Source organism: Limulus polyphemus, unplaced genomic scaffold, assembly GCF_000517525.1.
Source record: "Limulus polyphemus unplaced genomic scaffold, Limulus_polyphemus-2.1.2 Scaffold6547, whole genome shotgun sequence".
Taxonomy (NCBI): Eukaryota; Metazoa; Arthropoda; class Merostomata; order Xiphosura; family Limulidae; genus Limulus; species Limulus polyphemus.
The window spans coordinates 13,764-38,640 of NW_013672157.1; the positions used below are offsets into that span (position 1 = coordinate 13,764).

The following is a 24,877-nucleotide window of genomic DNA, read 5'->3' on the forward strand; positions in this document are numbered from 1 at the left end:
CAACGAGACACACATTCGGCATTTAATGCTGTTTGAATACAAGAAGGGAAACAACACCCATGTAACCACAACGAATATCAAAGAAGTTTATGGAAATGTTTGAACGTTCGTAAGTGTCAACAATGGTTCAGCAAACTTCGTTCAGATGACTTTAGCCTTAAAAACTGTGATGGCAGGAGCCGACATATTGGAATTGATATTGATGCTCTAAAGAGGCTTGTTAAGTCTAACCCAAGGCAACACACTTGTGAAATGGCCCTCAAATTGTATGTCTCTCATCATAAAATACATAAACATCTAAGGAAGGTGTTTGAGTGCCTCACGAACTCTCCGATGATCATTGTTTCCAAGTGTGAACGTTGCTTTGTCTCTTCTGGTGTGTAATGCGTGTGAACCATTTTTGGACAGAATTGTCACTGGTGATGAAAAATGAATTCTCTATGGGAATATTAAACGCCAAAAACAATGGTTCGGTTCTAGACAAAAAAAAACACTTTCAACCCCAAAACCTAGACTCCATCTGCAGAAAGTGATGCTTTACATTTGGTGGGACATCAAAGGAGTAATTCATTTCGAACTCCTCAATCCACAGTGAACTGTCAATACAGAGATCTATAGTCAGCAACTAGAACTTTTAAATCGGGCCCTCCGTCAGAAATGCCCTTCACTCATCAATTGGAAAGGTGTTATTCTTCTCCACGACAATGCATCTCCACATGTGGCACGTTTGATGCAACACAAGATTATTGAGTTGGGTTGGGAAGTTCTGCCCCACCCACCATATTTTCCAAATATGGTACCATCACATTACCATCTTTTTCGTTCGCTGCAACACCATCTTAATGGGAAAATGTATGCAAATGTGGAAGGTGTTAAAGAGTACATCGACATGTTTTTTGCTTCAAATCCAAGTGATTTCTTTAATCAAGCCATTAACAACCTGATTGTAAGATGGAAAGCACCATCGATGAGAATTGATACTATTCATTTAATAAATGTTTTGTTTTAATATATAAGTCGTTTGGGGTTTTTCATCTAAAAAGTGACATTAATTTTATGACAACCTAATATATATATATATATATATATATATATATATATACATACATATACACACACCTTGTTAACCGAGGCCTCGAACTTTCTATAAACAACGCGAGCGATGCTATAATGTAACAATACTCACTTAAGGTAACGAGAAAAATAGCGAAGGTTTGATTAACTTGGTATCAACAATACTACAACAATTGAACCACACACACAACGTACAACTCTTAGAGAGTTATGAAACCAAACTTGTCACAGCTATCATCTTTAAAATATTTACTTTTAACTCTCCTATTATGGAAAGTAAATTAAATATTAAATCACCAAATAAAATAAATCATAACTCCTAAACTAAACAGTCTTGTATATCCAACAATAAGCCCACCTTTAAGAAAAATATTTACAATATTTTTTACTCTATACATAAAGGCTGTTCTTAGTTCATATACTAAGTCTTCTCATATAGTCTACACTAACATTTACAGTTCCTTTATTGGACTTTCCTCCAGTAGGGCTTTACATTGACAGGATGTCTTGTCTTTGTCTTGTGTTGCCTGAGATACGTCTTTCCTACACTATCTGTATACTGGCACAGTAGGTATCGTACCTCTTTCTTCTTCTTGCCAGTCAGTTCTTCACTGATGTTGATGTCCTTGTATGTCTCATCTCCACCAATTGTCTAAGGTTTAGTAGGTCTTTATCATCTATAATGAAGTCAACTGCTTTCGGATTCTCCTTCTATGACAGCCACACCTGCCATATCCATCTGTACCTCAATAGCTGCACCCATAAGGTCTTCTTCCATCTCGAATTACCTTTTCAACAGATTGGCGTGGTAGACCTTGGCCATTCCATCACTTTCACTTTATAGTACATTCTGTTGATAACTTCCTGTACTTCAAACGATCCTTTCCATTGCAGGGTGAATGTGTTGTTGTCTGTGGGTAGCAGAACTAAGACCTTGGCCTTCTTGTTATAGAAGTGTTTCTGATTGCCTTTGATAGGTTTGGCTTCCCAAGTATAACTGCTTTGATAGGTCTGGTTCAATACTCCTTTCCAGTCCTCTGTTTTGTAAGTCTCTTTCTACTTTCTTTTGGGCACTTTCCCAAAGTTTCTGCGGTGACAGGTTTCCTTCTGCACTTTCTTCAGTTCACATAGACCTGCATTCTGGATGCCTCCTTTTGATACCTACATGGGCTTGATATCTTGTTTTATTTTCTTCCCTTGAGCTTTTGTAATGACTCATCAGTCTTCTTTCTGTCTAGTTCCCCCAATTTTTTACTACCTGGTATGTTTCCAATCACCAAGTCGTATATTGGTGCCTTGATACACATGGCTTCAAGGTCTCCTACATAATATGCAGTATCCACCTTTATTTTTTATGGTAAACTTTCTCACTGCCCCATCAATTAGCACACACAGGTGCACCTTGCCTGCCATCTGGTTATCAGATAATACACTAGTTTTCACTGCTGCATTACTGCACCCAGTGTCTCATAGGATCTTCACTTTCTTATCCCTGACATAGCCTTCACCTATTGGCATGTTTTGATTTGTTGGCATCTCTTGATATTTGTAACATGTTCCTATCACTACTGGCACTGTTGATCCATTTGCTAACTTCAGCTGACCATTAGTTGTACACTGATCAATATTGGAAATGATACTTCTTTCTTGTGGAGAATCTGATATGTTTTCTTGATTCTTTTCTTTTGGCAGCAGCATCCATGATGACAGTCACTCTTACCAGCAATATCTTTGTTAAGTAGCTCCAACTGCTTTATGTTGAGATTTCTGCTGTTGCTTGTTGATGATGGAATTGCACTCCTTTGCAGTGTGACCTGTTTTATAACAAATATATCATCTTTTCTTCCAATTGTCTGTTCATCTCCTGTCACATTTGATGGACTTCTGCTTCTGGTCAGCCACCACTGGTTTCGACTTCAACTGAGTATTCTTGGACTTGCCAGTTAAACTGTCTCCTTGGGCTTCCATATACTGTTCTGCCAGCTTGATCATTTTGTATATATCTTTTGGTGCTCTCTCCTTTAGGAACAGTGACATATCTGTTGAACACGTGCTCATGAACTGTTCATGTACTAATAGATCTGCCAGTCCTTCAAAACTATTTTCACATTTGGCCATGTCAGTCCATCTTTTGTAGTATCACCGTGGATGTGCCACAAACTGAAATACAGTTTCTCCAATGTCAGGTTTGACTTCTCTGAACTTCCTAAGGACATTTTCTTCCGTAAGTTCATGCCGTTTCAACAATGCCACTTTTAATTTGTAATAGTCCATGGCATCTTCTGACGTCATGCCTCTATGTAAATGTAGGCCTTTTCTTGTGAGAAGTGGGCTGAGACAGACTGCCCAGTCACTTTTTTCCGAGTTTTGACTGTGGGCAAACCTTTCTTATCTCTCCAGGAAAGCATTCATGTCATCTTTCTATTCATCAAATTTGGGCAGCTTGAGTTGGCTGGCTATGACCCAATTGTCATTCTTGGGTCCTTCATCTTTCTGTTGGGTGAGCTTAGCAATCTCAATTTGTGCTCTTATTCTCATTATTTCCAGCCTCTTCTTTCTCTCTCTCCCTTTCTTCTTTCTCAATTTGTGCTCTTATTCTCATTATTTCCAGCCTCTTCTCTCTCTCTCCTTTTCTTCTTTCACAATTTGTGCTCTTATTCTTTCTTTCTGTATTTCCAGTCTTAACTTTCTCTCATTTTCTTCTCTCTCCTTTTCTTTTTTAAGTCTTTCTTCCTCTCTTCTCTGTCTCTCCTCCTCTCTCTTCTATTGCCGCTCTTCTCTCTCTAGTTAAATCACCAAATAAACTAAATAATAAATTTTAAACTAAACAGTCTTGTATATCCAACAGTGATAATCTGGAAACTTCCTGGACTATGTCGAAATATATAAAAACGGGCAATCATTGATGGATTGAGTTATTTCAATGAAGTAGTATTCAGTGTTAGAAGTGAGAGTTATTTCGTCTATTCTACTATTCAAGGATCGATTAACCATGAAATTGTACAACTGAATTTATAAGTAACTTAGACGTACATTCATTTAGGAAGTTTTGTATTTGAAATTAAGCCTACAAGATAAAGTGGTTATAGAAAACGCTTATTGAGCAAATGAATTAATTCTTTATTGTTATTTAGACGATAGTTGGCAATATGTTTACCAAGTAATCCAAACGAACCTACCCTGCAGATCAAGTTAATTTAATGAAAATGAAATACGCTACTTTGATTTAAACGTTGTTAGTCAAACATTTCCTTCAAGGATTACAGAAATAATATTTTAATTCTAAAGTTATAGATTCGATCATATAAACATCTTGTCAGGTACACCTATTACAATACATTAGATTTCATAGAAGTTGTTGTAATTTGGAGAACGTTCAGAGCGAGCTAAAATGCTAACATTTCAACTTTTGACTAGAGGTTTTTTTCAACAAATTACACACAGTATTTTTTTAATTTTGAGGGGAGCATAATTTTAACTAAAATGTATACCATTAACAATTTTGCCACTTTTCTACAATTTTTAATAAGGATATTATGGACAATTATTTCACAAATTGCATAATAATTTTGTAAGTTATATTTTCAATGTTTTGATTTAGATGTTAGCTAGAGGGCGCACAATGTTAAGATAAAGTAAGTTATGAAAGTATTTCTAGAATACCTAGAACGTTCCCTGAACATTAATGGTAGAGAGACTTTGCTAAGTGTCAAGAGACAAGGCTACATTATAAATACAAGAATCGGTGGAACATTGAGTCAGTTTTTAGTTGATAGAGTGCCAGTTATTCAGTGAAGTATTTGGGTCATTCATAGTTATCGAATATATTCAGTTACTCGATCGATTAGCCATAAAATTGTACAAGTAATTTTACTGGTATGATAATTATACTATTATTAGTGAGTAAACCTCTGTTGAACTTGAAAATATAAATGTTATTTGTGTACTTATGCTTACAACTACAACTATGCGCAAGTGATAGTAGCCTGTAGATTAAGAAAGAAAGTCATTACGTGGACTGGACTTATTTTTACCAAATACTTTAAAAAATAGTCCAACGTTACAACAATAGTTACGGATTATACATAACTTTCTTTGTCCTAACTTCACATAATCTAATACAAACCTTAGCATTCCACCTTTCAAAATTATCATTTTTCCAACATCAATATAAGCCATCTAAGTCACTTATTTTCCACGACGTGGTCGTTGATTTATTATGAATCACGTAATTAACATAATCATTACGTAGTATAAATAACTCTTCATGTATTCATCAAATCTTTCCTTAAACGCAGTTAAATTTTTTGCCTCCACCACCCTTAGTCAGTTCATTCCAAATCCAAAAGCCAGACGACTCTTACGTTGCCAAAGTTTCAATATGCGATTGTTTCTCCTATTGTTTTCATTGCTAAACACAAAAAAAGTTTGATGGATCTATATTATTGATACCCTTAATAATCTTAAACACCTCGATAGAATCCTCTCTGACCCTTCTCCTCTCCAGAAAAAACAAGTTTAGATATTTTAGTCTCTCCTCGTAGTACAGTCCCACCATCCAAGGTATCATCGTAGTGTCTCTTTTCTGAACTTTCTCCAACTGTTCAATGCCCTTCTTGGAGAAGGGAGCCCAAAACTGTACATTGTACTCTAAATGATGCCTTACAAGTGATCTATACTGTGTAACAATAGCCTTGTCTTGTATTCAATATTTATGTAGATGCTACCCAGAATTCTAGTGACATCTTGCCTGAACTTGCCACGTAATAAATAAGACGTTATTTATGTGTTTATGTAACATACAGTATTAAATTTAATTAATTGAGTACGTATATTAGTTATTTATAGTATTACATAGATTTAATATGTAACATTACATTCCTTAAACAGTAATAACTCAATTGTCAAAGTGTAATAGGCATGGAACATGAAACTTTACAGTTGAAATTTCTACTATGATGCTGCCCCTAGTGGCACAGTGGAATGTCTGCGGACTTACAACGCTAGAAACCGGATTTAGATACCCGTGGTGGGTAGAACACAAATAGCCCATTGTGTAGCTTTGTGCTTAACTTCAAACAAACAAGCAAATACTTTGGTGCTTAGTAATTGAATAAATAGGCCAATCTTATCAGACTTCCTTGGGATAAGGGCCGAAAACACTGCCAACAGCGAGGATACCCAACAAATGATCTCATGTAGAGTGGGCATAGATGCTTTTTTTTTGTTTGCCTGTCATTCATAATTAAGATTAATTATTATTAATTGTAACTTTTATTGAATATTTTTAGTAACACTTCCAGGCTAGGTCTCGCGAGTTATGTATGAACCTGTTCAATGTTTTGTAGGTTCAAACCTATGACGGTTGCTTTCTTCCCTACTGGTAGTTTTTACCGTTACTTTATCTGTTTGTTTAAGCTGTTGGAAAACTATAATTATGTATTTATCTATTTTTCATTAAAAATTAAATGCTCAAATACACATTATTCATTTTAACTTTTGGAGGTAGTAAGAACTGTTAGTTCAGCGCCTCCCTCCAAGTTCCCTCAAATTGTTTTAAACTGATATTGTGTATTTTATTGGTTTTTATATACACTTTAGACGGAGAATCGGCTCACTCTGTGTTTGCTATTAGCGATTATGTTGGCTTACGCTAGCACTTCTTCGTACTGTATCTTCATATTTTAATACATAATTTATAAAACCCAAAAATATTCTGTTTCCGGTTGCTGATCGACCATGGGTGCGACTAGATACCAAAAGCTTAGGGTCTTGGGCCCTAAGAAGCAACAACTACTCAAAATAATTAAAATATAGTTACAATGCAATATATATATATATATATAGTTTGTTAAAGATCGATTTCGGGCACTGTGAAATACATCCGGGGCACAGACCGTATGAAGTAGTGTCCTGGTACCGACCCAATTTTACCGCTACGACACTAAGATTTTTTATTTTTTTTACATAAAATGTTGACACGTGTTTAAAATTTAAATTGCCTTTTGACTCCTTGTAGCTTAGTTATAATGATCTCAAAATTAAATCGTGACCAATAACACCACTCATCAATTTCTACCACCGATAGAGTGAAACAATTTTTTCTAAAACTTCTACTTATCAATAACTTGTCTGAAGGATATACTATGAAGTGTATGGCTGTATCTTAACCTAATACTGAATTTCGTTAAAGTGTTTATGCGATAAATAAAATGTTTTGTTCATGGATAATTTCAAACACTCTGTATCCTCCATCTTTTATAGGGACTCACTGTTTACTACACCATACAGTGAACTTGCATATTTGAATTAGCAGCGTAATTGTTGTCAGTACAGAGTGGAAAGGTGTATTAGATAAAGCGTGGGCTGGATATTAAAATATAATATTAGAGTTCTGAATATAGTATTCCTCCCACATGTAATTATAAGTGTTGAAGGCAGAGTCAACCAGTGCACATGGTTTGTCTTTATTTCAATTTCTTGCCACATTACTGATAATAAATTATTTACAACAGTCACATACAAAAACTTGAAGAGGTCCTTCCAGTTCTACAACACCAAAGCATGATGGGTGAGTTAAATGATGAGAATTTTACACCAATTAGAGGAATTGCACAAAGCATCATAACAGGATATGTAAATATATCTGCAACAGGTAATTAAGTGCTGAAATATAGCTATATACAAGGAAAAGTTATCCATGTAGCTAGATGTTTGGAGAGCTGTGGCTACTTCACATGTACATGAAATGGAATCCTTAAGACTACAGGTAATAAAGCGAATACTGGATTATAAAAAACGGACAGGTTAAAATCATTAAATGAAAAAATATCACAATGCTTACCTACAAAGTAAAAAACTTTTAAAAAATACCCTACTTATCTTAATGTTTAGTTGCATATTACTGGAAACAAAGCTTTTTTTAATCTAAATGCTCTTAACAAAGGATAAAACGAAGTTTTTTCAAAAGACATACTCGAAAAATAACAATTTAAAACTTCGGAATTGAACTACATTCAATTCCACTTTTATTAACTTAATAACAGACTGACAAAAAGGAACTGATAGGTATGCATGAATTGTTCAATGTAGTTATGAATAAGCTTTAAAAGGCCTCGAAAAGTGCTGGAATTTTGTCTACTAAAAGTATGTGAACCATCGATATAATGTTTAGGTCCGCAAAACCTCAATATAAGGAATTGAATGGCCACACTATAAACATTAGTAACCATCCTCATCGAATATTTTTAGTTAAAATTATAAGAGTAATTTGATAAAAAGTAAATAAGAAGAAAATTATTAAGACTAAATATAAATCCGACGTTGTAATTAGTCCAAGTTTCGATTTTTTTTTCTCTTAAGGAGAACATACCTAACAAAGTATAATTATTTTAATAATATGGCACGATATACTACTGCTTCATTGTTTACAGAATTTTATGGATTAAACTGTTATTTAGAATGCTTGTATTTTTTAAGCTTAATGAATTTGCATATTAAATTACTAGGTTTTATTTGTGAAAGTTCTTCCATCAACGGCACCTCGCTCCTCTATTCAGGACTGGATGGCTACTTTCGTGGAGAAGGTTCCTACTCCAACAGTTGTCTGTTTCTTACACGAGGCTTCACCGTCTCACCTACAGCATTTGTTGATGGACCTCGTCTGCCAGTAGCGCATTTTGTCTGGATCTCAGCTGAGCTAGATGCCTCACTTCACGGAAAGGCTACTTGCTAGCCCACTGATTCCCAATTTCTTCGATGAGTGCTTGCTAGCTAAACAACTCGTGTTGGTGAAGCTTATCTACCACTGGCACTTCTACCTTCTTTTCTATGAGTGGCATCGATCGGAGACATGATTCTGATTTTGTTTAGCATATATTTAGGGATTTTATGAAGACCATTCCACTCAGTTTCTCAATGATACTCAATGGAATATCAATGAGAGTGTTGCCCTCTCAGAAATACCACAAAAAATCTGCATTACAATATTCTGGTCACAGTATCAATATTTCAACTTCTCCTTTACTTTGTTGTATTTTCTGGCTCATGAACGTACCTCAGAGTAGTCAGTTAGGGTCACCTAAATGAAGACTACAGAATACTTCTATTCGAATTTTAAACTAGTTCGTTGTACAAAAAGACAAGTTACAAACGCACAATTGAAGCACATATATTTATTGTACAATAAAACAAAACACAATACCAAATGATACACAAACAATAGGGCAAGTATGTCTCGTGGATATGTATATGTGGTAACCATGGGCGTCCGCAGAAATATTTCCAGAGGGGGAGGGGCAAAGTCAAAATCAAGGCACGATGGACTCTCCTTCAAAGTTTTGTCATTGCAGTCAAGAGAATAAGTAATCTCCCACAGGTTTAATATTTGTAATGTTAGTTTAAGCCATACTGCAGACTTACAGCTACATATACTCCATAATAGTCAATTTTGGTTGACCCGGAACACGCTGTCTCATGGGATTTTTGCAAGACTGTGTCAGTCTATTTGATAACTGTTACCGGTATTACCACCAGGTAGCAACAGGTTGGCCCCGATCACACCGTGTCAGAGCTCGGGGGATGTCGACAAGACTGCGTCAGTCTTTTTGATGACCTGAGTGAGAGAGAGAATTACTGTGTCCAATATCCGAGAAGCCGCCATGGTAGCGATGTTTTTCAATATTGAGCTACAGGGTAGGTATCTAGAGATAAGCCTGGCGACTTTTATGACGATAGAAAATTAAATGTAATAAGTAGTGTGAAATTGTGAAGTAAATATTAAACTTGTAAATTCATATGCATATGCTGAATGAATGAAGAAATAATTGTGTTTTTTAATTTTCGGGGTGGGGTGGGGAGACAAACGCAAGTCTGGCCTTGTATATGATAGCATGATAACACAACATAAATATTAAATCAAAACTTGCAAACGGCTCCACGTTCAACAAGCAGCCCGTGTGTTCAGAGAATAAGGTGTGCAAAAGGTATGTCAACCCCTAGCTATCATCCGATTCGCCAACAACAAAATTAGTTGTCTTTCTCACAATATTTGTAAGTTATTTTTCTAGCAGGAAAACATGTAAAAACCAAAAGTGAATAAACGTACTATGTGCACTACCGAAAGAGGAAGTTGAGTAACTCACTTGGGCTATATTAAACATATTATTTTAATATTCATATACTGGTTGGGGTAGGGGAAGGGGCATTATACACTCAAATATTTTGGACCCATACATAAAAGTCATGAACGTACATTAAACATTCACCGTCACAATTTCAAAAGATATTGTAAAATAGATTAAATATAATTATCTGTTTTCTCGTGGCAAGTGGATTGGGTGGTTATTTTCATCCAGGCATTTTTGGTCTAGTTTCGAAGACAACCGTAATAGGGCGACTGCAAGAGCCTCGTTTTGATACCTTTATTAACATATAATATTAACTTTTATCTCTGTAAAAACGCATATCAAAATATACTTTTACTGCCAGCTGAAACTACAACAATAAGTGTATTTGACCCGTTAAATTAATTATTTTTCATTACTTCGAACAAGACACAGATCTAAGTGCGGTAACCGTTATATAGACAAATATTATGATCATAAACAAATATAACTAGATCACGAAATGGCTGTAAATAAAAAGAACGAGACACGCCCGATGAATAAAATTCCAAATAAAAGATGTCAATCAGGTGCTTTTCATGTAGGCATCAAAATTTTGCCCACCGGTGAAGGTTAGGGAATCAATTGCTTCCTTTGCATTTAAAAAATTCGAAAGATTGTGAATGTTATACAAATTCAGTAACAGTATGATATGGATTAGCAGCTGAACATGATGTAGGGTTTTAGATACGTTATACTTATCAGGAATAGTACAGAGAGTTTTTTTTGTTTTTTTTCGCACCAATGTGGATTTGAGTAACACACCAGTGTTGGTATAAGATTGCTTCTTATTGATCAAGTGGCAGTTAATCATCATGCCATTAGATATTTGAAGAGTAAGCACATCAGAAACCTAATTCTAATCCTCAAACACTTAGGAACACTCTTGTCACTCTAAATCCTCTTATCACACCAGAGCATTCTTGGCTGTTCCCATAGCAACAAGGATTACTGGTCCATTTGGCTGAATTTATTTACTATTGGGCTGAGATCAGAACAATGTGTTGGACGTTGAGAGGGCAAAAGAAAGAGCAGGACAGAATTATATTTATAGCTTTTTAGTTATATTTATATCATAACATCTTTCCTTGATCAGATTTATATGGATACCACGAAAGTTAAGTTTTACACATAAGGAATGTTTTTCCGTAAACACACAGTTTTTGTTATCCTGTACATTTCTTTCATTAAAACTTGTACTTACTTGAAATTTGTTTTTTTCTTTAATCATTCAGGAACCATCTAGTTTACTAAGGGACTTTCAGTATATATATATATATACCACTAAAATATTTACATAATAAAACTTAGAGATGGGTGCATATGGTAATTTAGATATTCATTACTATGCTTAACAAAAACTCTTTGATTCTTAAAATTTTCTTAATAACTTTACAATAAGCATTTTACCTTTTTTTACTATTATGACAACCAGAATGAAAATGGTGTAAAGATGAAAAACATGTTTAATATTATAACATCATTCACTCATGTAGAACAAAAAAAACTTAAAGTTTGAGTCATTTGGAAACAACAAATACACTTTCAGTGAAGATGAGTGTGTATAGTTTTTTGCTTCAATATAATTTTTGATGGATTAATTTCTAAATAGAACTGTATGAAGAGTAGCTTTCCAAACTTTGTGATTGTTGTTTGAGAATGTTTGTGTTCTCTTATCAATGTAAACACACTGCTGCAAATTCGGGTATCCATGGTATGTACTTGTGCTTGCTACATGTAAAATAATTTAAATGAAAATGTTATCTGGCTCTCCATGGTAAGATATGAAGTAAAACATCAGTTTATATTTTCAAACTCAAATAGCATTAATTCAAAGTAACTATTATCCAGCTTTACATAAAAATACGTAATATATTTTCAAATTAACTTATCTTTTTTGAGTTAAAAACAATGAGCATTCTTCCTGCTCTAGTATTTATAGTATGAACTGGTTTTAAAACAGTCTAGCTTAATCTCGAAATTTCTTTGACTGTTTCATTTCTGTTCCAGATAATTCACAATAATGATTGTTTAATTAATTCAATTTTATTAAAAATATAAAAATAATTAATGAACACTGTTCCAAGTAACAGTACGTCAAGTATAATTTTGCCTGTTGATAACAAATTAATTTTCTGAGTTAGTAAATAATTTAGACATACAAAAAATTAATACCATATACTAGTAATTCATATATACAAAGTTGCAAGTTTCAGCTCATAATTTACTGTTGTAAGCTACTACTACCTCATTATTTAAGATTGTGATTATATTATACGTGTATATTTCATACAAACATATCATAGTCTCCATGTGAAACTGTATTTATCTGGAACCAGTGAGTTTTACTGATGTCTGTATTCCCAATTTAGTTTAATTAAATTGTCATCTTATAATTTTAACATAATCCTAAATGCCAAGTACAATAAATGATATCTGTCTCCTTCATTGAAGATGTATAACAAGTTAAATGAACCTAACACCACCTAAATATTCACTGTTAGGTGCAGGGATGTCAACTTACAGGATTTACCCATTCGTTTATGTATACAGGCAGTTAAAAAAACTCATTGGTTTTAAAAAGCTTATTTAAAAAATGTAAATCACTAACAACGTTTTTTCAAATTTTCATGCCTCACTATTTTTTATATATGTAAAGTGATTTTAATGTAATTCTTTTTTTTTATTGTTTTAAAAATAAAAGATTTGGATTTTCACTTTTTTTGTATTTTAGAATCTGACCTGACATAAAAGTTATCTTGTTACAGGTTCTACCATTTTGGGATTGGACAGAAATGTATTACTCCTCCTGTTTCATTTATAACCCTTTCTTTTCTAAAAACAAGCTTACAGAAAGTGACTGTCAGGTAACTATTTTTGTGTGTGTGACTTTTTTTTATTAATAGAACATCATTAATTATCTTTAAAGAACAATTGAATATTTTAATATCATACTGTTGTGTTAATCAGTTTGTGTAGCTAAAAATTGCCTTATTGGCAGTGGCTAAAGGCTGCAAGGAAAATTATATTCATTTTAAGCATTGGTGTAAATATTGTGAAATGCTTCTTTACTGGTTCATGTTTCCTCTTGAGATCACTGACCATTACAAAGGTAAGTTTAAGAAGATGGAAATTAGAAGGAAAAATTCTTAAAATATTCAATTTCTTCATTAGGCTTATGCTGCATGCCATTGTTTTAGCTCGGTTTATAAGAGCACTCATTTTTCATCAATTCATTGAATGGTGTATTAAATTTGGAGAGATATAGTTGTATAAATACTGTGGAAATGCTGGCATCCAACAACAAATTTATTATTATTATTATTTTCTGGACTCAAAAATGAATATTATTGAGAGATCCTTTCCTTGTACTTATGTTTGAGGATATTCTAAGCATGTTCACCCAACACTCTTGAAGTACATGTGCAAAAGTCTAATGTCAAAAGTACAATGTGCAAACAATCCAGCATTGTGGCTTACTGTGCCTAGTTGAAAGATAATTCTGTACTTTTCATATATATATAATTGTTTAAAATTCACAAAAAAGAGGGTTTTGTGTTCTGTATTCAATTGTACCAACAATTCTAAGAGGGAAAGGCATTTGAAATTCATCAGAATACCTTTCAAAATTATAGATTCAGTAAGAAGATAACATTAGTTTACTACCCTCACACATTTGGATAAAAACACTGGGAAGCCTTGAACACCTACAGAATATGATAAGAGTATGCTCTGTGCATTTTATTGAAGGTATATAGGTAATTTGAATGACAAGATATTACAAATAAGCATGTAATTATATATATATATATTTGTATATATATGCTTGAGTCTATACCATTTAAGAGAATATTTCCATTGTTTATTATAATCAACACTAATGCTATACTTGTAGTCAAAGAATCATAAAAAAAAGGAAATTACCACAGTTTTCGATATTTATACCTGTAAAAGTAAAGATTGATATAGAATCCCTTTTTTCACTCATAACCTTAAAAATATTATAAATCATGCAAATTGTAGATATTAAATTGAAAATTTTCTTTTATGTATAGAAGTCACTGAATTATGTGTATTGATAGTTTTTCATATTTATTTGCAAGTTTTTAAACTTACAAAATCATGTTAATTTCTTTTGATATAGGTGTCTCTTCGTATTCATTCATGTATTATATCCTAAGAAAAAAACTTATCAATATCTTTGATAAAAGCAGTCAGTTTATTTATTTCTTTTTAAATAAGGTAAGCCTTCACATGATCCTCAAAGTCCCTGATTGTGCAGCACACATTAACATGGGATACAAAAACAGTGAAGATGTACTTAATAACCAGAAGCTGTTATGGCACAAAAGGTTTGATAAAAGAATGTAGTCAGCACCATGCAATAAGAATTTGTCACTATGCTAAACTCTCGCATCTGGTGTCGCTTGTTAAACTAGGCCTATTGTGGAATACCTATGTGAGAGAAGCACACAATATATTCTAAAAGTATTAGATTTGGTTCCATAAAATTCCTTCTGAGTAGAACCAAAATCATTTGTTATCTGTCTTTGAGCAAATAGAAGAAGAGAACCATTTCTTAGCCATGCATGTTTCTAATGCTAATAATGCACTTACACAAATTCAGGAAAAGCTGCATGTTGTTGGCCTTTATATATATTGTCTTTTCCTATATGAACAAAACCATAAAATCTCAGATAGAATTTTATGGCATGATTTTATTAAAGCAAATTATAAGAGAATTCGTGTCTACACTAGTTTCGCATATGGCACATTTCAGTACTTTTATAATTATCTTGCCCCTCTTATGCCAAGTTAAGGTTATAAATTGACAGCTAAGAATGAGATGTTGATGGTGTTAGTAAAACTATTATTAATATAATGAGGGATTTGGAATAAGCCTTTCATCTGTCTCTTGCCAGTTCCATTGTTTGATAGATGTAATGCATGAATACTTAAAACAACTTGTCATGTGGCTAGAAAAAGATTTCATAGGGTTGTCTGCGTCATTTTGGAATGATGAATTTAAGAAGATAATAATAATTAACACATTCACATTACAAGGGACCCAGCACAGTGAAAATTTTTATTGGTACAAGTATTGATATATAGTCTGACTAATGGGGTGAACATACAAGTTATCAAGTCATAATAGCAGAGAGTGGACAGTTGAACAAACATAATTCTGGGCATGGGGTTTTAGCTTATCATGATTTCACAATGTGTAGCAGGTTGAATAGTTAGAAATGCCTTACTAGCAAGCACTAGGGGCTAGTTCTTTAGCTCAGTTAGTAGAGCATTTGACTAGCATGCAACCAGTATTAGGTTGAAATCTGAGGCAAGAATATATGTTGTGAAATAAAAAAAAATACATCACATTGGCACCCACCCTTTGGCCATCTCACAACCCTGAAGTTAGGCTCGAGGAATGGGCCTTGTTTGTGAGAAGGGAAGAATGCAGTAGTTTAATTAGTTAAAAACATTTGGTAGAGCATTAACTAGGTGTATGAGAAGTCTCAGGTTCAAATTAAAAAAAAAAGGAAAGAGATTACCAAAAATGAAAGAAAACTTTGCTATCAGACGGGTAAGATTATTGAAACCATTTTCACCAAAGCAAGTTACAACTCTATCTAAAAGAGATAGAGAAGTCAAGGTGGAGTGAAAGTCCACATTGAGCATGTGATAAACAAAGCAAAATACTACAAAACTTTGAAAGATGTATTGTCAGTTTCTCTTACCAGGCAGGCAGTAGCACTGCCAATGTAGGGATGGCTTGGATTGTTCATCGAAATGATATTTTAAACATCTCCTCAATAGGTGATCAGAACTTTACAATACCATATAGTGTTTCCTTTTATAACAATATCTATGTAGTGACTGGGAATGTGTATAAATATTCATAGCAAAAAGTTTAAATTTCCTTTTCTACTTTCTTCTGCTTCTTTTTTATATACATTATAACTCAAAAAACAAAACAATGGTGTCAACAAATTTCACTGAGGTGACATAGTTTCAAACAGAGTATCTGCTTTTATAAGTATTATTAACTAGTTGTAGTTGAAAAAACAATTCTAGGATAAATAATGCTATCATTATCCTTTTAAGTTAGCTTTCTTACAGAAAAAAGCTTAAGTACGGGGTGAAACAGGAATTACCAGCCAATAATAGATAAACAATAAATATTACAGTTGGAACCTTCCTATGTCTATTGAAACACTGTAGCAAAAAAAAACAAAGAAGTAAAGAAAAAAACTTTTCAAAAATATGAAGTAAATGTATAGGGATGGCTAATATCAATCCTTCAAAAAGAATACAAACAAGATGTAAGGATGGCATTTGCATCATCTCTACATAATAGAACAGACAAGAATTAAAATATAGCAATATATATATAACTATTCAATCACAATTGAGTTTAATTTATCTTATTTATATTATGTCTGTTAATATTCTACTACACTGTGTGTCTGTGCTATTATGTAGAGATGATGCAAATGCCATCTCTGCTATCTTGTTTGCATTGTTTTTGAAGGATTGATATTAGCCATTCCTACGTTTACTTCCTTTTTTGGAAAGTTTTTTTCTGTACTTGTAAAATTCTAACAGTACCATGCCTCAACAGTTAGCATTGACAAATCCATAATCTGCTTTACTTTGTGTATATAGGAAGACTGAATGAAATACCTTTGATCCAGCACATTAAACTCTTTTGTACAAAGGTACCTGCTCAATAGTTATAAAGATTTTGTAGCAGTGAGCTGATTTGGCAGTCTGTGAGACAGTATATGTGATTTGATGTATTTTATTGCATGTATGTAAACCTTTTTCTGTTTAGTATTTTAGACCTACTAAAATCTTTGTAACATTATGTATTTCAGTTGTATGTAAATTCCTATTTTTCAATACATCCATTGAAAAGTATACTTTTCTGTATTATAATGCAATTTCTGATTATCCTGTATGTATAGTGTGATGATAGTCATTCTGATGATGAGGTAAGTTCCCTTGAAATAAAATTGATTTGGATGAAACAATGCATTTCCTTTTTGTCAAAAAATGTTGAAACAAACATCATTCATTCAGCACAGAAAAAATAATAAAGTTGTCACAATCACATCATATCGTAGAAAAGAATATTACCTTATCAGTTGTTTACCGTGGTATGGTCATTGACTTGGTATAGATAATATCACATAATTATTATAGTTGCCATATGTTGGATATAGATAACTTCCGTTATCCTAACTTTACATGCTCCAACATATGTCTGTTATCTCTAATTTTCCTCAAATCCTATTCTAACATTTCTTAAATTACCTTTCTTTAAAGACTGGTCACCTCTGGTTTTAAGCCCCCTTTCATGTCCGAATGTTGTACAGATTAACCTCGGCAAGTTCACCTTAACTACACTAGTGAATTAAAACAGTTAGAACTTGTCCAGTAGTAACAGAGGTCACATATGCACATGTGATGTTATTAAATGCCTTTGATAGTAATAACTACATTGGCTAAATGTGATAGGCATGATATATGAAGCTTTACATGTCACAGTTCTGTAGTGGTGCTTATTAATTCCATAAAAGGGCCCAATTTAGTCAGGTGTTCTTAGGATAAGGTTAAGAAACATTGATAACAGCAAGGATGTTGAACTGATAATCTAAGATAGATTGGCTATAAAAGCTTTCTGTGGTTTGCCTGTCACTCATAATTATGACTAATTATTATAAAGTATAGACATTTAATAACTATTCTGTTAAAATTTATTTCATAACTATCATTTGGTTCTTGGAAACATTCATTTAAAATAATTATTACATACAAATAATACATAAACAAATTTACATTATATTAAAACTTCACCAATAACCATTACTTTTCAATTTTTGTCAACATTTTAATTGAGAAAATTGGAGCACTTTCAGTAGCAAGAAAACAATCTTCTTTGGGTTCTCTTCTAAATTTCAGACATTTCATGTAGTACCATTCAATCATATATGCCCTGGAGCCACGTTCAGTTATGGTACCCTAACCTTCACTACATTTAAAGATGCAATAGCAATCTGTGTTATTCCAGTATTGAGTGTGGTACTTTGGGTCATTACATTGTGTCAATATTCAGGTAAAAGGATAAATTTAAAATCTGAGGTTAATTTGATTACATTTTTTTAATCAACAACCTTTACGGTATTTTCATTAACATTAGCTAGCATCACAAAATATTAGCACAATGACTCCTAGTACATTTTTTTAAAAATAGCACATGATATACTTGTATTATGTTTTTATTTAGATTTTTTTCATTAATAGTTTGCCATAATGAAGGGTTAATCAAATATGTTACTTTTAAATGCATTTATTTGATTATAGTTATCAACATCCAAAAACAATAAATACAAGTTACTTATTATAACAATATATTTTGTGCATATAAATTACACAAATAATGTATTTAAAACTGTTTCACTTAACTATATTATAAAGCCATTAATACATCCATATAATTACCAACAACTAGAATTTCCATTAAGGCAAAGAAAACAAGGCTCTGCTATTAAAAATTGCCAATGAGAAACTGAAAAAATCTTCTCATCTCTTGCAGTGGGAAATTTTAATACCCTATAATTGCTTAAGTGTGTCTACTGTGAATAAGCTCTTTATGGCAACAGCAACTGATGAACTTATGAAATTCTGTATTTACATGTGTACCTCCCCAGTGGTTCAGCGATAAGCATGAGGACTATTATTAGCAGACACAGTGCATATAGCCCATTTTGTAACTTTGAGCTAAAATAAATGTTCATTCAGTTATAGCAGTTTTCATTCTGATTAAAACTTGCAAGTTTTTTTGCAGGTGTGTGAAGATATTACAGAAATTGAAAGATTCAATCAAACATCACCTGATGAAGTGGCTGAACACCTTTTAAAGAATGACATACCTTTAATTGTAATGGAAGGCACCAACAACTGGCCAATCATGGAGGAAACGTTTAGTCTTGCTAATTTGAGTGAGGTTAGTAATACTTTAGGTATTAGTTATCTATGACTATAGTTATACATGTTGAATAATAGCTTGTCTAGAATAATCAAACTTGATTTTAAGAAGCCAACACCAAAGTTTAATTTAATAGTAAACAACCTTAAGAGAAGTTAGGTATGTAGGAATTTGCTAATTTTAAATATTTAATAACTTTTCATACTTAGTAGGTAGCCTAGCATGATGTTTTTAATTAGCTATTTAACAAAAACATGAGCAAGAAAGCTGAAAAATAATCAAACTTAAAGACTTTTTTAAATAAATTGTTTTTGTTTATGTATCTTCTTTTATTACAAAATTTGCTGTAAGGAATAATTATGTGCATGATAAATAAGGTATTTTATAAATATTACCATTTCATGTATGTGTGTGAATTTCAAACTCATTCTATTCTTCTCCTATTTCCAGGGCTATCTTGATGACCCTCGAATAAATAGCGTAGGAGTCTGCATGTTCCAAACTAACTTGCGATTTCATACACCACAGAAATTTCTACAAAAATTAAAACAGAACCCTCACATGGACCGGTGGTATGTTCATTGGTAAGTCAGCACTATTAGATATATATATAGTTTTATAAAAACTTTGTAAACTACAGTGATTTAACATAATAAAGGAAAACATACAATAACTACTCCAAGTCTAATTTTGGAAGAACACTATTTCCATTCAATAAAAGCACTACACTAAATACAGTGAAATTGAGTATTAAAAAGAAAGAATTAGAGTTTGTAGTTATTTAGCAGTCTAGTCCCATTTGTGAAAGGAAAGAATATCTCAACAAGATAGAAATAATATTGTAACAAATTCGATGACGAGGAACCCACTTTGAGACTGATAATGGTTGGAGATGGCTTGAATGGGTAATGAAGAAAAATTTAATATAAGTTTAACACAACAGCAAATGTACAACATTTTGACAAGGTATTGTCATCATCAGGTGACAAAACCTTGTCGAAACGTTGTACATTTGCTGTTGTGTTGGACTTATATTAAAGTTTTTCTTCATTACCCATTCAAGCCGTCTCCAACCATTATTAATATTGTAACAGTTTTTCCTGTTATTTGTGGTATGTTAATAATTGCACCCTAGTGGCACACACAGCGGTATGTCTGCAGATGTACAATGCTAGAAACTGGGCTTGGATTCTCATGGTGGGCAGAGCATAGATAGCCTGTTGTGTAGCTTTGTGCTTAACTACAAACAAACAAATGTTAATAATTTTAATTTATTGCTATTAAACATTGTTTTGTGTTTCTATTTCACTGTCTTACTTTTGACTACAATATCATTTTAGTTGTTAGTTTTTCATTTATATATAATGAAATTTTGATATGATCTAATGACATTTTTGTTATGGAAGGAAAATATTTTTTGATTAAATACAGGGAAAATTGTGAAAAGGCTACAGAAAAGTTTCTCCGGAAATTTTACCGAAGACCCTACTTTATACCTCCTATGTTAGAGATGATACAATCAAATTGGATTATGATGTCATTTAACTACAAAGGACGGCTTTACAAGAAGGTAAGAAATATTACTGTTGTAACATTCAGATTAAGTCTCACTTTTCATCTAATGTTACCAGGGCTTAAAATAAATATTTCAAAGCCCAATATAAGATGTCCAACACAAAGGTAGACACAGTCTGTCACTTTTCTTGCATGAAATTCTAGTGCTCTAAACTAATATCAAGCTAATAAAAAGCAACCGTTTTGTAACAATAAACCAAAAAAATATACAAGTTATGTATGCCTGGCTGTTATTCATGTTGCTTCTTCTTGACAACAAAAGTTTCTCTAAAGCTGCAAGTGGCGATCGTTTCATCTTGAATGCCAAACATCAGTAAAAATCATCTGCTACAAATTTGATTATGGAAATATAATGTCTTTAACCTTGACTTCCTTATTATTGCCAAATATTTTGCTATGATTTCTCCTTGCATGATAGGGCATGCCCCAATCTGACATTGTTCTTCACTTTACATCTTATATACAGAGTTCACTGAAACCGAACAGATATTGCAAACAGTAAAATGACAAGTAACACAGGAATATTTGGTATCAGGTTTTTGACATGTAGAACAATCTCTTTTAGCATATCGGAATATCCGGAAATCTTGTTAATTAACTATCCAGTCATATTTCAAAATAATTTTCAAAATGAATAGTTGTAATCCACATTCATAATATTAATCAACAATATTCATTCATCTTGTCAAAAATCATTTTATAACAGCCATAAATTCAAAATGAGAAATATTGCTTTCTTATTTTTCTACATTAAAAATATGTATTCTACATTCATTCCAAAATAAAATTAATTTTCTTTCAAATCCTATGATGAGTTTCTCTGATCATGCAAAGAGAAATAATGAATAAAATGATTTACAGGTAGGTGTGTAAAATTATACAATAGTATTGAAAATGTTGGTTGTCTACATGAGGCACAAGTCATGAGAATGTGACTTTTCTATTAAACTTAGATCAAAGAAGACAAAGATATATCCGAGATACATGTAAATACTTTTATTTTTGTAGCAATGTGTTTATATGTCTTTCATGCAATAGAAAACATTTGTTGATATTCCTCAAGGAATAATGTCATCTAAAATGATGTCCTATGTGATACAACCATTGCTAGCCATTTTCAGGTCACCATTAGTCATTGTTTAATAACTGATGGCTATTTTAATCCCTGATGCCAGTGTCATAAGGTAAACGATAGTACAGTTCAAAGTTGCACCCTAAACCAAGACCTAACTTCTCGAACAAAGTTAGTCAGTCAAAGGAAAATATCTTGGTGATCTCCAGAATATATAGCATCACTGTAGCTGTATAATCACCACCCTATAGTGAAAAGCATAAACAAAATTCAAAATTAAAATTTTCACAGTCAATTGACTCCTTTGTAGATTTTATTTTCTAATTACAAGTAGTGTTGTTAGTCTGAAAGGACAACATAAGAAAATAACTTACAAAATTATTTCTTGTTATGCAGATTCAACCACCTACCAGTACTACAGTAATGTGGCTAGCTCAGGTGCGAGGCTACCACCACATTAGGCTGAAACCTAAAAAACCATGTAACAATTTATGTGAAAATCTAGAAGATGTTCTTGAAGAAGGAGATGTTTGTAAGTTTGTCTACTTAGCAGTTGATGAAATTGATAGTAATTAATAATTTTATGGCCCAATGTTTAATTCAGATCAATAAGTTCAACAAGTATGACAATTTTTTTTTAGTTTTTTTTGTTAAAGCCCTGAATGTTAAAAAGTACATACCCATATTCGTGGTATTTGCAAGTGTAGAGAGAAAATTCAATATTCCATGTCTATTTAAATGCAGCTTACATAATGCTTGAAGTGTATGTCTGTATGGTATTTACAATGAACTCTTGACAAGTCATAAAATTAACATGGTAGTGCCAAGTTAAATAAACTAAAAGCAACCTATGAAACAAAAATCGGCAAATGTGTATTGCAGATAGTATTGTATTCAAACACTTTGTGCATAGGCTTAAGAAAGCCTAGATGGAAAAGATCAAACAGCCTAGAGAAAGTCATTTACATGTTATTCTAAGGTCACAATAAGACTAATAATACTTCTAAACACATACTCTTAAATATGCCACAACAGGAGAAGAATATATAAAGGCACTCAATACTGTGGAATTGGGTTATATAACCTAGCTGGTTTGATGAGCTCTGGTAGTGAGAGAAGACCTGTCAGCTACAACAAAGTGTAGTTGAGTGCTGTGACATACTCACTTCAGTAAAAACCTGAATGAGAATCATTAAAAATCATGTGTTTAAATTTATTATCAGTTTTAAAGTGAAGCTATATCACATTTAATTATCCCAAATAGAATCATGCTTTATCAACTTTAGGTTATATGTCATGTGTGGAGTTAGTCTTTGAAAGTTATTTATTAATTGAACATACAGTTTTAGTTAAATCATAAATAAAATCAACCTAATCAATAATAACTTACTGGTTGTACCAAATTTAAAGATCCTGACAAAGATGTTGTTAATATGTAACAGGATTAACTAAGTCTCTTTGAGCAACTTAACTACTAATGTATTGTGTATTAAGGTAGATAAATCATAAAAATCTAGGCTACAGAGGGAGTCAGCTGTGATAGGAGGGGTGTGTTGCATTCCTACTGGTGGAGTGTTGTTGCATGTTAATTGGCATGCTTAAACGTAGATGTACCACATGGTATACACATGGAATTAGGTGAGAATTCAAGGCTAATGGTGAGCGAAATTTTGTGCACTAGAGGACAGTCAAATTGAAAATAGCTGTAATTGTGAGAGGAGGTAAGTATCTATCGGAAATATATTTTCAGCATAGGAAAATATTAACTTTATTCACAAATTGATTTACTATGTTACTAGGTTTTTTCTCCATGTTTATTTTTATTTTCTTATAATTTTTTGTTGACTGTTGGCAGGCTACTTGGGGTGTCCCTTGTAGGCCAAATGTAGCCTGTCTACCATCACCTGAAAAGTCTGTATGTGATACTGGTTAAAATAATATTTAATATATTCTTCACAGATTAAATATACATTACATAAAAAATTGCTTTATTAAAACTTAACTGTGATGAATTCTCATATTGTGTTTTTACCTTTGACACTTATTTAAACTAGTATGATATGACATATTCTTATATAATACATACACTGTACTGTTATAGTATTATTCCCTGTCACCCTGTGGAAGTTGGAGTACCTACCTGGTGAAAAATCAGAAAACTTGGCAATTGGTGGAGGAGGGTATTTTCAATAATGAAGGAAAGAAAGCATATTTTGTAAATGTTGGGATAAATATTCTTGTATCTGTGCTACACTTGATTCTTCTTGTTCTTTGTAACTTGTACTAGTACCAGTAAGTAGTGAAATATTTAGCTATTTCTGATGTTTTTAGTAAGCATAGATTAAAAGTGAAGTAGCCTGTTATGATAAATACCGATATTTTTGGTGGTTTTGTCTGTCTGAATGGGAAAAGTTAAATACCTATATTTTAAATAAATGGATAAGTTAATGAATTGAGAAAGTTTTTTAAATTTGCTGTAATGTTACTGTATTTTAGAAGTGTGAAGATCTTCAGATAATATCATGAGGTGTTTTTTATATTATATATATATATATATATATTGTATACCCTTTTGTTTATTGTTTAAATTTTATTTTTGTTAGAATTTTGAATTTTTTTATTAATTATACCAATTAATAAGTTTATAAAATACTGTTGATAAAATGTGTTTATTCAAGTTCTAAAAGATAAACTAGTAGTAGCTACATTTTCCTGGTACTAGTTTGTAAAACAAAAAAAAAAGTTTTACTCACAGAAGGAAATACTTTATGTTAGATATATATATTATTTTTGGGTAGGTAAGTTAGACTTGGCATGTTGGTGTATAAGCTCATGATTTTGTTGCAAGACCTGTATATCCAACTGTCATGCTTCATTATCAAAGTAATAAAGTTATTCCTGCGGTCTAGCTACATTCCCTATCATTGACTGTTAATGGAACTTACCAATTCACAATACATGCATATAATAAAAATTAAATTATTTCTTCTCTTCAACAGA

At 32.4% G+C, this 24,877-nt stretch overlaps 1 protein-coding gene across 1 annotated transcript in view; it reads left to right on the top strand.

Moving 5' to 3' along the window:
* The window catches only part of LOC106473840, a 30,775-nt gene extending 6,309 nt beyond the window's left edge, over window positions 1-24,466 (top strand). Inside the window, exons 2-7 of the mRNA XM_013934517.2 lie at window positions 13,007-13,105; window positions 19,090-19,248; window positions 19,681-19,814; window positions 20,662-20,800; window positions 22,274-22,409; window positions 23,979-24,466. Of these exons, the coding sequence (XP_013789971.1) occupies window positions 13,007-13,105; window positions 19,090-19,248; window positions 19,681-19,814; window positions 20,662-20,800; window positions 22,274-22,409; window positions 23,979-24,070 (759 nt within the window). The 3' untranslated portion in view covers window positions 24,071-24,466. The remainder of the gene's footprint in view (window positions 1-13,006; window positions 13,106-19,089; window positions 19,249-19,680; window positions 19,815-20,661; window positions 20,801-22,273; window positions 22,410-23,978) is intronic.
* The last annotated feature ends 411 nt before the right edge of the window (window positions 24,467-24,877 follow it).